At 32.8% G+C, this 17,849-nt stretch overlaps 1 protein-coding gene across 1 annotated transcript; it reads left to right on the top strand.

Moving 5' to 3' along the window:
- Positions 1-6,930: 6,930 nt before the first annotated feature.
- On the top strand, positions 6,931-17,191 carry LOC105339074 (ADP-ribose pyrophosphatase, mitochondrial). The gene is made up of 8 exons (XM_034482533.2): positions 6,931-7,082; positions 8,212-8,444; positions 10,398-10,499; positions 11,588-11,674; positions 12,144-12,252; positions 12,855-12,998; positions 14,546-14,663; positions 16,363-17,191. Exons 1-8 carry the CDS (start codon positions 7,026-7,028, stop codon positions 16,473-16,475), a joined length of 963 nt encoding a protein of 320 aa, XP_034338424.1. The 5' UTR covers positions 6,931-7,025; the 3' UTR covers positions 16,476-17,191.
- The last annotated feature ends 658 nt before the right edge of the window (positions 17,192-17,849 follow it).

Here is a 17,849-nt window from a genome sequence, read left to right as displayed (position 1 = left end):
GTTCTAAAGACCTTGTAAAGCGCTCAATGCGCGGCTGTTCTAATGTTCTAAAGACCTTGTAAAGAGCTCAATGCACCTGTTCCAGTGACTTGTGTCTGTTCTAAAAACATTGTCATGAGCTCAATGCGGCCGCTCTAATTTTCCAATGACCTTGTAAAGAACGCAATGCAGCTGTTCCAATGACCTTGTCAAGAGCTCAATATGCGGCTGTTCCAATGATCTTGCCAAGGGCCCAAGGCGGTTGTTCCAGTGATATTGTGTCTGTTCCAAAGATATCATGTTGTCAAGAGCTCAATGCGGATGTTCCCCCCCCCCCCCAAAAAACCTTGTCAAGAAGGCAATGCGGCTGTTCCAATGACTTTGCCAGGATCTCAATGCAGCTGTTCCAATGACCTTGCATCTGTTCCAAAGACATTGTCAAGAGCGCGATGCGGCTGTGCCAATTCTATGTATCCCAACTGTTTCCTTTAAATTGAGACTAAAACATACTTTTTATATATCATTATCAATTAAGGTAACCGTTGTAATTTCCACCCATTTTGATCGGTAGCCTGCGATCAGTACTCATGGAAACTGTGACTTACAAAACGTTAGGGGCAATACAAAATTAAAATCAAACACCCTTCTTAAGGATGACGTTTACTCAGAATGGAAAAAAATTCCACTGATGATAATGAAAATTCAACTATTGTGTGTTATAGACCTTTTATTGTAGTGTTATTTTTCATTTTCAAAAAAGTAGGTCAATGACCTACTTTTTTAGTTAATGGCCATTGTATATTTTTGGAAAATTAAAGGAAAATCACTTAAAATTTTACACTATGATTGAGATTTTCTTAATTGTGAAAATAATACAAATTGCTCAACACTTTTGAAAATGAAATACAATTCATGAATGGCAGTGACACTAAATACATACAAAGCATTAAGTTTTCCTTCCTAAATTTTATAAATATTCCAGTCCGAATTTCCTCTATCACTTTTCAAATTCCTACCCATTTTTGATCCAATTTTACAAAAAATTGAATGATGATAATACAAAAACATTTATAGTATTAAACTACTTATATTGATCTTGGTCTGTTGGCATATAATTTATATGAGGTCAATGATCAAAATTTTGAGATATGGTGTCTTTTCTCGTTTTTTAGCATATTTCAATATTTTTTAAATTCATGCCATACGGTTATTATAATGAATAAATGAGGTAAAACTACCAGAAAATATGCAAAATTATATATACTAAAATATAAAATCTTAACTTTTAATATTAGAGTACTTCCAAAAATTTTTTAGCAGAAAACAAAATCTGCAAAATTTAGTCTGAATTTCCTCTGTTTGGCTAAAAGTCTATTTTTGGTTTTGGAATACTTCCATAATATAGTAGAAATATCGAATGTTATTTCAATAATAATTCATTTCACAGATACTTTTTGTGTTTAGAACAAATTTTACTCATGACATTGAACTTTATAACAATCCGAATTCGAAAACTCAAACCCTGAGTAAACAACACCCTTAATGATCGACATGCTTTATCCTTCTTCAGAGGAAGCATTTGTGCCACTAGAATACTCACAGAAAAACCACGGCGATGAATTTTTGTTTTTCGCGAAGCGTAGTATATTTGTATATTTTTAACTCCAAATAAAAAATCATAGCACGCAAAAAAACTTCCAACAATTTATGAAATTCTTAATATCCGTGGGGGGGGGGTAGTTTACCTGTGACTGCAATTTTCAATATCACTCCTAATATTTCTATTGTTTCATTTCTTACATGCTACCAAAAGCCTTACAAGCTACAAAAAAAAAATGTGGAGCGAGAAATCGCAGTGTCAATTTTTGTTGTTGTAAATTTAAGAAAATTTATGTTTGCTGCGAGAAAAAGTGGGGGGGGGGGGCTAGCCCCTCCCTGATGCTACGTGCCTGCTGGCTCTAGGATTAGCTTTTTCCAGTCTATATTATTTATGACTTGCGGGCCGGGGTAAATATTTGTTTCTCGTTTTCTCTCTTTCATACACTTAAACTGAGGCTGTATACTGTATTCATTAAAGGAACAGTGGGTATACTTGCTGCCCCCCCCCCCCCCCCCCCCCGGTTTAGGATCTCCATGAATCTGGAAAGCAACATTTTCCCTTTTTTTTTTGCTTAACAAGATTTTTTCTATGTTTACTACGTAAAAAAAATTTATAAGAGATAATAAAGTTATTAATGGCGGAGTCGGAAAAAACAAGTAAGACCGAATGCAGTGCAGATACGTGTATTGTCGATGATATTCACTATAGCATTGAATCATGATTTTTTGAAGTATACACTCTCATAACTGCAGCGGTGTGTGCATACAAATTGAGTAACGCGCGTTAGCCCGTTATGAAAATTTGTATGCACACACCGCTGCAGTTATGAGAGTGTATAATTCAAAAAATCATGATTTAATGCTTATATTTACATTTTTTAACTTCTTGCCTCGTCTGCAAATGTGATTCATACCTTAAAATTCCTATCTTATCCTAAGGGTAAGTTAATATTAATGGAAGAGCCACAGTAACAGCCACCAGCGTGAACTTTGATTTTCGCTTGTGACGTTACAGTTTACAGCGGTCAACGTTTGTGACGTCATAATAAAATTCGTCAATTTGACCTTTGACTACTTGTTGCATTTAGAGGCATTTGAAGATCACTGAATTTAATGGAAAAACACAGTAGAATGTAAATATAAATCAATAAAGGGGATGGTGTTTTCGACGATGGTGAAATGATATCGAAACGATATCATCTGAATTGATGAGAATGATGTTTTCGATGATGGTAAAATGATATCGATACGATATCGTTGACATCGATACTTAATCGCGCCTTGTCTTTTAGTGTTTCATTTGAGTACTGTCAATCCATCAAATAATTCTTTATTTGACGCTTTTAAATTCGGGTAAGTCATCTTTAAAAAAGTAAAGTATGTTACAAAATTTTTATTTTGCAAACTGTTTTTTTTTTCTATTTCCTCAACATTTTTTTCTTATATTAGAAAATTTGAATGAATTAGTAACTTTGAAAAATGACAATAACAAACTGTCAATCATTTCAAAAAATGAATATATATATTATAATATATAGATATTGAATAGATAGTGTATTGAATAGATGATATTATACTACGAAATTTATGGATTAGTTGTATGAAACTTTTTTCTTACTGTATATAGAGACCATGCTCTTTAATTTTTTTTTATTTACAGAGAGTCAAATTCTAAAGCATTCTTTGGAGACAGTAAAACATGTAACAAATTAAAATGACTACTTGAATATCATTGTTAACGGATCCAAAATTTATTTTGTAACTGAGTCGCTTTAATTATAGCTAGGTTTTCCAAACTAATTAAAACATTTAATGACCGTATAAGTAGCTCAGTGGTAGAGACTAGAGTTGTAGGTGTCCCGGGTTCGATTCCCGGTCCAGCCTTATGTGTTCTTCTTTATATGTCGAAGATGGGGAGGGGAGGAATGTAGTATTTGGGTTTAAATATAACGTGGATAACGGCGTGGGTAGCTCAGTGGTATGTTACAACGCACTTTGAAAAATTACGCGCTTCGAAAAAAAAATTCAAAGTGCGTTAATTTTTTGACCAAGTCGACGCACCTTTAATAAAAAAATATATTTTTTCAAGTGCGTTTGTATCGTTGATATTAATGCACTTTGAAAAAAAATTGTTCAAGGTTTAGTCAAATTAATTGATAGTTTTACATACAATAAACGATTGTTTTAACCTTGTTTAGCTTAATGTGATATATCAAAAAAAAAAAAGAACCCAATGCACTCTCAGATATCTTGATAAACAGTTTCTCATAAGACGATATTGACAATTTACACACAAAGAACATTTCGGAAGATTTGAATTATCCAAATATGATAAAATGTATCGCTTAGCAACTGCATTTTCCTATTTTGAGTATGCAAATTTACTTCTTATCTTGCAATTGGGCAATGCCAGATCTAATATGATTAAATATATTTATAGTGGAGATCAATGTATAACATATTTCCACTAGCTTATTGCATGTGCTTGTAAACAAACATGATGTGAAAAAGGGATACGTTAGTTATGTTTATCAAAAATAATATGATCTTTTAGAAGATCAGTGCGAAACACTTAAAGATTATTTAACATACAAATGGAGAAATTATAATTTATTGTTTGGCCAGCTCGTTTTTTCCAATATATATCACTGCATGTACTTAATTAAGAACATAGCATATTTCTTTTTCCGATTTTAAACGTTTATCCCAAGTTGCTGAATATATGTTTAGGAAGGAAAAATGAGGGGTTGGGACCCTCTTCCTGTAATCATTAAATAATGCACTGGTAATTGACCTGTACCTTTGGATAACCCCCCTTCCCCATCTTCGTTCTCAAACACTGGCGGATTTAAGGGGGCGTGGAGGGCGCACGCCCCCCTAAAATGTTCAAAGTATGCATGACTGTATAGATGATTTGATAAATTTTACATAAAAAAGTTAGCATTTTGTGTGTCATTTTATTTATAATTATGCCTGACTCAATGTTACACCTCACTGATACACCAGCTGTGCTATGCTGACTGTAATTCTGCTGCTCTATAAACATCTGATCCTAATGAATGTTGACAGGTTCTGATAACAATAAACCAATTAAACTGTGTTTAAAACAAGCAGTGTTGGTCATTTCATTATGGTGGCTGCATCAAATTCCCCAGGGCCCTGAACTTGGGGCTTCGACTGGAAATCCCAGCAGTTTTGTTCCAAGTGTAGACTGCGCTGTCATTTCCCTATTGTGATGCAAGCAAAAATTTCTGAATATTTAAAAGCTGGTCGAAGGTAAACAATAATTGCATTTGTTTATACATAAAGACATCAAGATATATGTCAGTAAAATCATTGACATATTTGTTTGCAGAAATCCAAGACGGATGTTGCTTGAAAATCTAACTGGTGATTAAAAGAAATGAAAACTTTATCTTGTTTGTTTACTTTTATTGCTTATTTCATCTTTTAAAAGTGTACATAACTAAAAAAAATACCACTATTTTGAGCCTGGTTTTACCTTCAAAATACACGAAAACCAAGGAGCTTCCGGGGGCTTCGCCCCCTGGACCCCCACCAGGGCTTTGCCCTGGATCCACGGGGGGCCTCAAGGCGGCCCCTGCCTCAATAATTTTATCCACGCCCCCCTTACTACAAATCCTGTATCCGCCCCTGTCAAATACGGTAAATTAGATTCATTAGTGTAAACAAATCATCATACTTTAAAAAAAAAATTAGAAATCCAATTCCAGAATTTGTGATTTTATACATATTTTTTCAAAGTGCGCCAAGAGTCTCGATAAGAAAAAAATGTTGATGTATCTTCATAACGCACTTTGTAAAAAAAAAAATTAATTTGTTTAACTTGGTCCAAATTTCAACGCACATGGAAATTTTTTTCAAAGTGCGTTGATTTGGTCCCAAATTTAAGGAAGGAGTCTTTTCATTATCAAACATACTTCTTATAATAAGAAATGCATGAAATTTTGACACAGTCAAACGGATCATATTACTTAATGATTCTATCAGTTTAATTTAATTTGACCTTTTTGTTTTCGGATAAAGGTCAGGTCAAGGTCACTACCTTTTTCCTCAACGTAAAGAGTGATAAAAATAAGTGTAGCTCTTTATAGTTCTGCAGACATTTGTTTAAGATTTGAAGATTCAAATCTTCAATGAAATCATAGACCATGAGAGTGTCTATCAGCTTATACTACTAAATTGGAATAAATATTTATACTAAAATTGATATTGCTTAGCCCGCATTTCCTCTAATTTTCTTAAATTTTGAAGAAATTTTGATTATTTTTTTATGCTTCCAATAATAAAATATTTCTAATTTTTATGTATTATGAAGACTTTATATAAAGATATAAATTGACAGAAAAGCTAATATATTGACCGTTTCATAAGAGAGAAAAACTGATTTTAGTGATTTTTTCACAAAAATCAATGTATAGAATGGGCGCTTTAAAAAGCTTATAAAAATGTTATTTGATAGGCAAATCATATTTTAAAAACATATTCTGAAACCCAAGTATCATATTATTAGTTCACATTAGTAAAAAAAATCCAACATTATTGTTATTGTTTTTAAAATGCTAAAACAGACTCATTATATATATATAAAATCTGCAGCAATTCTGAATTGCGCAACATGTGATATTTTCCTACGCCAATATTACGCCCAAAATATAGTCCTTGTTCCATTCTAAACATTGATTACATTTTTCTATGCCAAGTTGTATGATAGTAAAAAAGAAAGAAAAATATACTATTTTAATTCCTTTCATCTTGATTTAATGAACAATTAATCAAATTTACGTTTGACAAGTTGAAAACCAGAAAAGACTCCTTCCTTAACGCACTTTGAAAAAAAATCAAAGTGCGTAATTTTTTCAAAGTGCTTTGCCACACACACACACACACACTCTCTCTCTCTCTCTCTCTCACCGCATTCCGGAAACAGTGTATCGACTCTGATGGGACTTAATATTTATACTAAACCATCAAAGGGACGTCACCACCGCATGTCGCTTGTTTACAGTACAAATTTCATGTTACGACTTGCAATTTTTTTTCGTTTTATCGATTCAGGAAGTTACTCTGGGCGTAAGTATAATATTTTTATGTGAATATGAAGCAGATAATTTATTATTTCACAATGAACAGTGTTGTTGACGACACATTTTCTCTGTTATTGATTGCTGATCCACACTTCCGTTTCCAAAGGTTCCATGTAAACATTCTCCTCACCTGTCCACGGCGAATGTGACAGAACCTAATCCCGTAATCCCAGATAATAGATTATTTATTGATAGAATATGAATAACATAAATTATTTGACAAGAAAGGAATGACATTTAATTATTTTGATTTAATAAGAATGCCCCCGCCCCTTTTGTTTATCCATTGTAACCATAATACTGTGGTGTATTGACACATCTAGCTAAAGTTCCACTGCAATGATCGTGACAGCGTGGTTATCTTTCGAGTTTCTTCAATGTCTGTGGAATAGAAAGGTAGAGGTTTCTTAGTAATTCACCATACAACTTACTGAACAAAACAGCTGTGTTTGGTTCTGTCATATGTTAATGTGTTACTCATGTTGATCATTGAAAGAGATACTGAGGTCAGAACTACATATGTATAAATACCATCTGAAAATATTTATTTTTTGCATAGACAGTTCAGGATATGTTACTAATGGCAGAGTAGGATGGTTGAAATTTAATTTTGTTGTCAAACCAGTTTTTCAAATTTCAATACAATTGACTATGTTAGCTATACCAGTTGATAATTACATGTATATTCTATAAACACTATCAAATTTAGGGATGTCAATTTTACTCAAAGAGACTCGTCTATTAGTTGGAGCTCTTAGTCGAGTGATAGTTAGGTACTCCCTGATTTATTTGAAATTGTATGTCCTTTGTGAATAAAATATTGCTAATGTCTTATACGCAATATTTTTATAACTCAATAACATTTAAAAACCTCTAATAGTATGTACTTAACATAATGTATATAAAATTAAAATTAAAAAGTATTTCATCTTAATATCCATTCGCAAATGTCATGACATGACACTTAACACATAATTGATCCACATATCATCAAAGGCAAATCAAACATCTCTTGTTCCAGTAATTAAAGTTTTATTAATGACGCCTTAAGATAATTATTGATATAATTCTTATCCAATTATTTTTTTTAAATGAACTTTATTTATTTAACAACGATTGATAAGTAAGTTCTACAACTTATATTAATATCTCTCGTTGGCACGGGAATTTTATCATACAGCTTAGATCAGGCATCGATAGTAAGAACAGACTGTAACTTACGGACCAAAAAAGCAGCAAAAAAAGCTGAAAATTTCATTAGTAGTCAAAAAAAAAATGCGAAAAAATTAATGTGTTAAAAAATGAAATGTTTTGATTTTTTAACTTTTAAACGAGTGATTGACTAAGAAAATTTTAATCGAAGATCATCGTGACCAAGCAATAGCCGAGTACTTGTTGACATTTCCAATCAGAATCAAATATTTTGAAGTGGTTTTTTTTTTAGAGATTTTTACTTTAGAACTTTTGTTTTGGTAAATAGGCATGCAGTTGGTGTTTGATTCATCATTTATGATATGTATTTCAGAATAGAGGGTGTATGGGCAATAAAGCCACAGCAGTGGCCCGATTATCTCCCGGCATGAAACCCAAGTGCCACATAAAAGCGCGTTGTGAGATTTATCCTAGGAGTCAGATCAAACGCTTTCCTGTACCGGATGATAAAGTGCCATGGACAACGAAATTCCCAGAATACAAACCTGTAGATTACACATCCGAGTCGATCCTAAAGCGCCCGGTGTATGCTGATCCAGATATCAGGTATGCTAGGATTTTCACCCAAATTTCAGTTACGTAAGGTTATTGAATATAAAAGAGGCTGTTTCACAGTGTTTACATTAGTACATTTGATTGTTCATTGGTAATGCCCATCAGCAGGATACCCAGGCCAACCCTGGTTTACATTTACATCACAAGTTTGATTGTTCAACATTTGGACCACGACAGTTTTATAAACTTGATACATTCAATTCTTAGTAATACAGATTACATATTTATAGTATGCTCAACTTTAGCTTTGCTGTTCTCTTACAAATACATAGTAACTAGTGGTTGTAGAGCTTTCCAATGTATTTATGTCTCCTTCACGGTAACTGTGTTGCTGCTTTCTGCAGGGCGAATTGATAATTAAAAGTTTGGCGAAGTCATAGTTCACTTGGTAGATAATTACCCGGGTAAATGACTTAGATTTAACAATTGCTGTAAGAATTTCACCATTATCAGTTTGCCCTTCAAAGAATGTGAAGGGGTTTATTGTTTAACTCGTAATTGCTTACCAAGAACATTTCAGAAAAAGAAAATTAAAAAACTCTAAAGCCTCTATGACAACCTACCCCGTAGTTTTAAATTTTAAATGTTTATTTGTTCAGTGTCTGGTGGTTTAAATGTTTACTTGTCCTGTGACTTTGGTTTGTAAATAAACTTTGACGACACATACGTCTCTCTCTGTTTTCTCAAAATGGATTCATTATCTACTGGGAGAGCAGCGTGTCATGTTCTGATCTTCCACACTGTGGGTGTACATTAACTTATAGAAAATAATTCATGAGATAAATAGAAAATCTCCAACACAGAAGACAGTTATTTTCTGCCTGAGTTATTTCCCTTTGACTACCATGTTGGAGATAAGCTTATTAACCAAAGTCAAAACGTGGGGTTTAAAATCTTCATAAAATGTTGAAAATTAGAAAAGCAGCATAAAGAAAATATTGGTTAGATAACCTTTGCAAAAACTACAAGTTCTTATTGATTAAAGGGGCATTGTCACGATTTTGATCAAAAATTATTTTTCTATTTTAATATCTACAATGCTTCAGAAAGGCATTTTAAATAGGCAACCAAAATTTGAGTGTCATTTGTTGAGTTATAAGCGAGTTACAGAGCTTGAAATTCAAAAAAAGCGTTTGTTTGCATTTTGAACGTTGAAGTAAAATTTTCAGTTTTAAACCTACAACGAATGTGTTAAACGTTAGAAACTGTTTATCTATGCCTAAAATGAATAAAAAGATAGACAAATAAGCTAGAAAAATATTTTTTACTGGTATATTGAACTTATGTAAACAAAAACAGGGCACAAGCCTTGTTTACATGACAAAGAATTGTGAGCCCTGTATCTTGCTTATAACTCTACGGATGACTCTCAAATTTTATTTGATCATTAGAAATGCATTTCTTAAGCATTGTAAATAATAAAAACATAAAAATAGAATTTAACCAAAATCGTGACCATGCCCCTTTAATACTGATTCAAAAGTATTTATAGCATTTTAACTTCAAGGAAGGAAATAATGCCTGCTAAATTTGCTTCTACCAGAGCCTAGCCTTTTTATTGGCAGCACACATTGTGAACATCCCATGTTGTATGATGACCATGTTAATGTTGATATGTATCACTTTAACATGTTTGTGCTTTATAAAAGACTTGTCTATATGTGTGACCATGTTGCTAATTACATCATGTTTGGATCGATGGTTTGGGGGGGGGGGGGTGTTTAAGTCGTTGGTTTGGGGGGGGGGTTAGTAAGGGGGGTCCTAACCCCTCCCCCCCCTCACTTCTGGAAATCTCATTCAAACTTATTGAATTCAAATAGTAAAGTCACTGAAAATACCGTACGTCTCAGACCTCCATCCTCAGGGTAAATTTCCTGGATTCACATTGATGTGTGTGCCCTGTGTCTTTAATTAGATTCTTACCTTTGATCTTTTTGTTTACAGAACAGAGAAAGTAGATCCTCCATTGAGCTTCAATGGCTGTGACGGCAAAATCAATCGAGTGAGTCACATGGGTGACTATGAACTGGTGGACGGAATACCCAGGTAAACACACCATCTTCTGATTGTGTGATATATAATGACTCCAATGTTCCCACCATATCTATTTTTTGTTTGATTTAAAGACCTGCTAAAGTTAATTCTAATTATTGGTCCAGAAGACATGGAAGACTGCACATACCAGTCATTAATGTAATTGATAAAGATAACCATAGAAACATCATGTAGCATTAGCTAGGTATTTTTATAGCATTACTATCGGTATTTCCTTAAAGCTTTAAATAGATATTCAGTAATCTTTTAGCTCACCTGAGCCAAAGCCTAAAGTGAGCTTTTCTGATCAAAATTTGTCCGTCGTCATCATTATTGCAGTGTCGTTGTTGTAAACTTTTAACATTTCCATCTTCTTCTCCAGAACCACTGGTCCAATTTCAACTACACTTGGTACAAAGCATCAATAGATGAGGGGGATTCAAGTTTGTTGAAATAAAGGCCCATGCCCTCTTTCAAGGGGAAATTTTGAAAATTTGTAGATATTTTTCAAAAATTTTCATCTCATATACCATTATGCCAGAAAAACTGAAATTTTAAAGCATCCCAAGATAATGATGATTCAAGTTTTAAATCGAGATTCCAGGATGTAGGTTGAAGCCACAATGGAGGGTCAAATTTTTACATAGGAATATGTAGAGAAAAATATTTCCAAATCTTTTCTTTTTAAACCAATGTGATATGACTATAAAATAACGTTGTTATATACCAAAGGGACTTTATGTTTAACATAAGAATATCTGGAGAAAAAATCGAAAACTCTTTTATACAAGCATTTTTACTACATTGTCCAGATTTTTTTGTACGACTATAAAGCTGATTATATTATGGCTTTTGTTGCTCAGGTGAGTGATGTAGCTTATGGGCCCTTTGTTGATTATTAATTTGACACATAAGAAAGAGATACCGGAATTCACTTTGCTTATTATAGGTACTGATAAGACATAGAAAAACTGTATCTTTTCCATAAATGCTTGATGCTCGACGTGTTGCTGATATGAAATGTATTTATCATCTAGATTTTTGTTGCACCCATACATTTATGACTTGTTTAAATAAAAAGTTTTTTCCTTGTTTTTTAGAAATCCACAGGGCAGGACAGGGCTGATGGGCCGGGGTACTCTAGGGAGATGGGGACCAAACCACGCAGCAGACCCCATAGTAACCAGGTAAATACAGGCCCACGGTTTCTGTCATTGAACCCGTTCTTCTCCAACTAAATCAATACTGGTGCTACAACTGTTTAAATTTTTTTAACCATTAAATTCTTTTGTTTATGCATCAAAATTACGGAAAAGTTCTTAACTTAATTGTAAAATGAAAGAAAACAATTAACTCAAATGTAAGTCTGTTTGTTTTATTTCAGTACTTGTATTATTTTATTATTAGACATTGCTTTTGGCAATATCATAAAAACATTGTATGACTTTAATCTATTCATTATGATATCAATTAAATCATTCTGTAACTATAAAGATTGCAGCTTGGTGTTCGTACGAGTATATTGAATTGTGTTGTTAATGGAGTTTTCTCGTATAGATAAACAGAGGCTGAAGGGAGATTAAATTGGACTTAACATGTTATTTTGTCTTTTCCTACAATCAATCTACAAATATATAAATATATATATATTAACAGATGGAAAGTAGATGAATCAGGGAAAATCATTAAGGGACCAGACGGTAAACCTGTGCTCCAGTTTGTGTCGGTCCAGAGGCGGGACAACCATCAATGGGCACTCCCCGGGGTAAGTCAACCGTGACCTTCTGTAACAGACCCAGGTCGCTGTGCAAGCACGTGTAACATAGTCCATGAAGCCATTACAACCTAGCTAGAAACTATGGAAGGGAATTACCGCCTGGCATCATAATGCAGCATTAAATTAATACAACTTGTAATTGTCTTTATTGAAAGTGCTTTATGGTTTGCGTGATTGAATTTACATTTGTAACAGAGCTAGAAATAAGAATATACATCAAAAAGAAGAGAATATTGCAACATTGTATTAAGCAAACCATAAAGAATCAAAGAGAATCAAAGTGAAATTGGATAAGCATGAATATGAAAACAATAAAATGACATGCAAGTGACAGTGTACTGAAGAATAAAGAAGTAAGCATAATAAGAATAAAAGCAAGATACATAGACTTTTGGCGGTAATTCCCTTTGATAAGAAACAGACACAGTTTATTATATTCATACCCACTGTGTGATAGGAAGTGTAAAGTGTAGCCTAGTCAAAGAAGCCATTAAAACTTTGTAACATATACCTTGAAAAATAAATTTTGGTTGTTCATAAGAGATGACCATTTGATGCCTTGATTATATACGTACCTTTGTTTTATTCAGGGTATGGTAGATGCAGGGGAGGTTGTCACGGCGACCGTTAGGCGAGAGTTTGGTGAGGAGGCGATGAACTCAATACAGATGTCTTCAGAGGAGAAGAAAAGAATGGAGAAAGAATTAGATGAACTCTTTGCTACAGGACGAGAGGTAGTTTAACCAGTGATCAGAAAAATGTCTCCGTCTCTCTTCTACACTAAATGCTTTGTGAAATGCTTGGTACAGCTTAAACCACATGGAGATTGCTTGAGATGTTTTAACATTTACATGTACTGAAAAATAGGCAGCCATTATATTATAATTTCAGGGTTTGACACTAAGGCACGTCCGACCGACATTGTCTAGTAAATGATAGGTCCGGTCGGGTTATATGTCTGTGTACTAGCCCGACTGGTCGTGTGAAAAAAAAGTGTGCACATACTTTTTCTGTAATATTAATATCAATAGAAGTAAAAGCACTTTTTCCTAACAGGGTAAATTCTACAAACCGTAATTTAAGTACAACCAAAGGACAAACCTAGAGGATAAAGTGGGGGAAATGCACACTATTTGATCGGTAACTTGGCCGGAATTTCCTCCGGACGAAAAGTCCAAGTCGCCCTGTACACGGAGTTCATATAATCGTGTAAATTAACCCCAAGGGCAATGGAATGATAATTATTTAATTCTAAAGACGTCTTCACAAACTCGGATTATGCCTCTTGTGATTAATTAATCTAGTCTGTCTTATCTTTAGGGGTTATAAATACGGGTTATGCAACCACATGCTGTACAAAACGATGTTCATTACTTTAAGGCTAGTGTTGATATAACAGTGAGTTTTTTGGTAACTTGTAATTAGCTAATACATGTAACACTGCCAATTTTATGCTTAAATAATCATAAATCCTTTGTTTACAGTTATAATATCTTTTTAAAAAATCTAATCTTTAACATAATGGTTGGGTTGGACTAATGCCACCAAAATACACTAAAAAACAGAGACTGATTTTATTTGTCATTTTAGTTAACACAATTACAAAACATTTGATCTATAAAATGTATGAATACATCAAATAATTTAAATCAAATAAACTTGATAATTTTTTTTTCAATTTTTAGAATTTGTTTTATTTTTTATCATAATGACTTGTTTTTAATCTAATTTAAATTATTAAAGTTTAAGTCTGTGTATATCATCATTATTGTTATGCCATTTTCAAGTAATGAAAGTCTCCCCGATTTCTCAAACTTCTCCATGTTTCTCTGTTTAGGAGAAGTAAAGTCTCCCTAAAGTTTTGTTGGTCCCTGGTCAACCATTGAATACTTGTATCATTATTAGTACAGTTTGAATAAAATAAAATCTTAGTTAGTGTTTGAATGATTCATTATTGGTAAAGATAAACCAATACAATGAAACAGAAACAGGTATTTAATATTTTATGTTTGTCATTACTTTTAGTTTATTTTTGTCAAAATTGGTCAGGGCTAGTAGAAAAGGAGTCAGGGCTAGTGAAGAATTGCTGAGGTAGCCCGACTGGTCTAGTAATTAAAAAACTTAATGTCAAACCCTGAATTTATTAATAAATTTAGGATTTCAAACAAAAGTATGGAAACAGATCATGCTTAGATAATAAACTTTTAATGCAGACCATAATACAGCTGTTGATGCTTGGCTTATACATGTACTGATGACTTTTTTTCACTGTTCCTGCAAGATATTCCGTGGCTACGTAGACGACCCCAGGAACACAGACAACTCATGGATGGAGACTGTGGCATTCAATTTCCATGATGAGGATGGCTCCTGTCTGGGCAAAATCAATCTGTGTGCAGGTAATATTATCAATCTGTGTGCAGGTGAAAATATCAATCTGTGTGCAGGTAATATTATCAATCTGTGTGCAGGTAATAATATCAATCTGTGTGCAGGTAATAATATCAATCTGTGTGCAGGTAATATTATCAATCTGTGTGCAGGTAATAATATCATTCTGTGTGCAGGTAATAATATCAATCTGTGTGCAGGTGAAAATATCAATCTGTGTGCAGGTGAAAATATCAATCTGTGTGCAGGTAATATTATCAATCTGTGTGCAGGTGATACAGTAAAACTCGTTAAGTACGAACAGGTATAACGAATTCTCAGATATAGCGAAATTTATTTGAGTCTCTGGTAAAATTCTTAATAAAACTTTGCAAAATTTTACGGTTATAACGAATTCGGATATAATGAATTTACAGATGTAGCGACCTCATATTGAGTCCCGTAGCGGTGAATAATAGCAAAATTTAACACTTTTATAACAAATTTCTTTACAGTTTAAAAAGTTTGCACTTCTATTTACATAATAGCTTGAATGCTTTTTTATTCATATAATTTTTTCAATTCACAATCTGATTATTTAAGGTATCAAAGTAATGTAATTTTTGTTTTAAGCCTCAATTAGCAAAAATTATAGTCTAGTGAAAGTAAACATGTATATAGTGAATTCGCTATAGTTATTATTACGAATTTGTTATACGGATATAACAAATTATGGATATAACGAAGTAAATTCATTGGTCTCTAACACTTCGCTATAACCGAGTTTTACTGTAATATCAATCTGTGTGCAGGAAATATTCAACCACAAGTTATGAGAAACAAGGCAGTAAGCCAGTGATTGATGTAAATAAGTAAATTATTGCACAGATACTTCGTACAAAACACCTTTAATTGTTTGAGAGGGTTGCCTGTTGTCTAGTCCATTTGATCTATCAATCAACTCCTAAAAAGTCAGAAATACTAATACTGTGGAATCATTAGAATTCATGATATTTTTGGGTTTTTATTCTTGACGAAAACTTATTATAAAAGATTTAGTTTTTCTACTGAAACTGAAAACCGACACATCCATGAAATCACATCCTCATGAATAAGCAAAAAAACCACAATTCACAAAAATTGACCTCTGCGAAATTAAATGATTTCACAGTAAACACTAGCGAAAGTTGTCCCACTTGAGTTGAAATAGGTGGTCTTCTTTTCCACTCTTTGGATCTTTTCCATATTTGACATTCTTCAGTGTAGTATTCAAGAACTACTGACTAGAATTACACGTATTAAAAATTATGAACAGTAATACATGACTGGTTCAACCAAACAATTCGGACAAAAAAGAATTTTATTAAAAATAACCAATGCCTTAGAGAGAGGATAGTTAAGCAAATTTAACTGCAACTTTTTTATCATTCTTTCACTTAAACATATTTGATTAGTTGTTTGTAGTTAATTATTTGATAAAAATATTATTCCTTTGTTTAATTTGAAAAAAAAAATGTATTAAAAAAAGACTTTCACATATCAAGAAATAAACTTTGAACTTATGAAAGCTGTCTTTTATATTTCCATGCATCTGTCCATTCATCAACTTATCTCTCCTTCATTTTAAATGAGGTTATTATTTACTTTGGTCTTTGAAGTACAAAAGTTTTATATTAATCTGATTGTTTTGTTGTGTGTTAATTTGCTCGTTTGTTCCGTCTATTTTAGGTGATGACGCAATGAATGTCCGGTGGACAGATTTGAGTGGAACATTAGACCTCTATGCAAGTCATGTAGACTTTTTAGAAGAAGTAGCCAAGTTCCATAACGCTAGCTGGTGATATTGACTTACCTGTGTTAGACATGACCCAGGACCCATTCAGCCGGCCAACAAGCCAAGCCCCTACTCCCATGTCCAACATTCATTTTTTTCAGCAGCCATATGATTATTATTTTTCTCATATTGTGCTATTCCCAATTACTTAGTTTGCATATTCTATTTATATGAAAATTAAGGTGTTAATTTATAATAATTAGATGAAATATGCTGAAATGTATTTTGAGTTAGTTTATTACAATCGATGTAGTTGATTGAGTAAAGGTACATGTAATATGATTACATTTCTAATGATTACTAACTGATTCTACAAATTAAACCCTTGTAATTTGCTATAATGTTATACATGACACACATTGGTTTAAAAGAATAGCAAATGGAGTATGAAGTTGTATGTATGATATGTTAACAGATTAATTTTCCTTTTTTTATTCATAACAATTAACATCATAGTAGAAAAGCAAACTGTGACTGCGATTTTCTGTTTGTGTTACATTATGTCGATATTAAGAGTCCTGCTTCATTTACAATGGTATATGTTGTATATTTTAATGAAATAATGATTATTAAGAAATCCCCTAGCTGTAACAAAAAGCAAACAAATCAAACTTGATTTCTCTTAAGTACATGTAAGCATGTGAAAGCCGAGCGATTGTGTGTAGAGAGAGAGAGAGAAATACGGATTAAAGACTTATCAATTAAATTCGTTGTTTTTCTGCCTCAGATTTACATTGTTGTGTATGTGATTCTCAGAATTCAAAAAGGTTTATAATTTTGTCTTGCTAACATATTGTCACAATGCTTTTTTCTAAGAAGCTGGGTTTTTTTTGTATAATGTAAAACTGACAATTAATGTGCTGCTCATCTAACACTGATAACGTTTCCTCTTTCATTTATATCATTTGTGCTTTGATTTATTCAGAAAATGAAAAAAAAAACTCCTTCATAATGTTTTATAATCGTTAAAAATATGGTTTTTGTGGTCTTCTGACATCAAGTTTTATTTTTTAACCTTTAAGAAAATTAGATTATCAATCTCACCATAACCTCTTTATTTCTAAAGCGGTACTTTAGATGTGAATATTTATTAAAAGAAAACATTAATCTGTGGTGCACTTCATTAAAAAAAAAATGGAGGCTTTACATGAAAGTGAGTGAAACGAAAGACATATTAATTCCATATATTTATGTGCAATCAACGTCTTGTCAAAGTTCCCATGGCGGTCCCCGGTGACAGCCGCCAGGGAACACAACAGCACAAGCTTGTTTATTGTCAGTCTCTAGAATCAGAATTATTTTCACAAAGTGCTGTATTTTGATTTATTTTTCATTTTAAGCAAAACTAATCTGAAAAATCATTTAATTGAGATATCATTTA

Source organism: Magallana gigas, chromosome 3, assembly GCF_963853765.1.
Source record: "Magallana gigas chromosome 3, xbMagGiga1.1, whole genome shotgun sequence".
In the NCBI taxonomy this organism is placed as follows: domain Eukaryota; kingdom Metazoa; phylum Mollusca; class Bivalvia; order Ostreida; family Ostreidae; genus Magallana; species Magallana gigas.
This window is presented reverse-complemented; position numbering and strand designations above follow the sequence as displayed.

Bases quoted from the DNA above. Each gene is read 5' to 3' on its own strand.
- LOC105339074 (XM_034482533.2), top strand. From the start codon at position 7,026: ATGATCGTGACAGCGTGGTTATCTTTCGAGTTTCTTCAATGTCTGTGG. The intron at 10,500-11,587 runs GTAAACACACCA...CTTGTTTTTTAG, and splicing joins CTGGTGGACGGAATACCCAG to AAATCCACAGGGCAGGACAG. The intron at 14,664-16,362 runs GTAATATTATCA...CGTCTATTTTAG, and splicing joins CAAAATCAATCTGTGTGCAG to GTGATGACGCAATGAATGTC.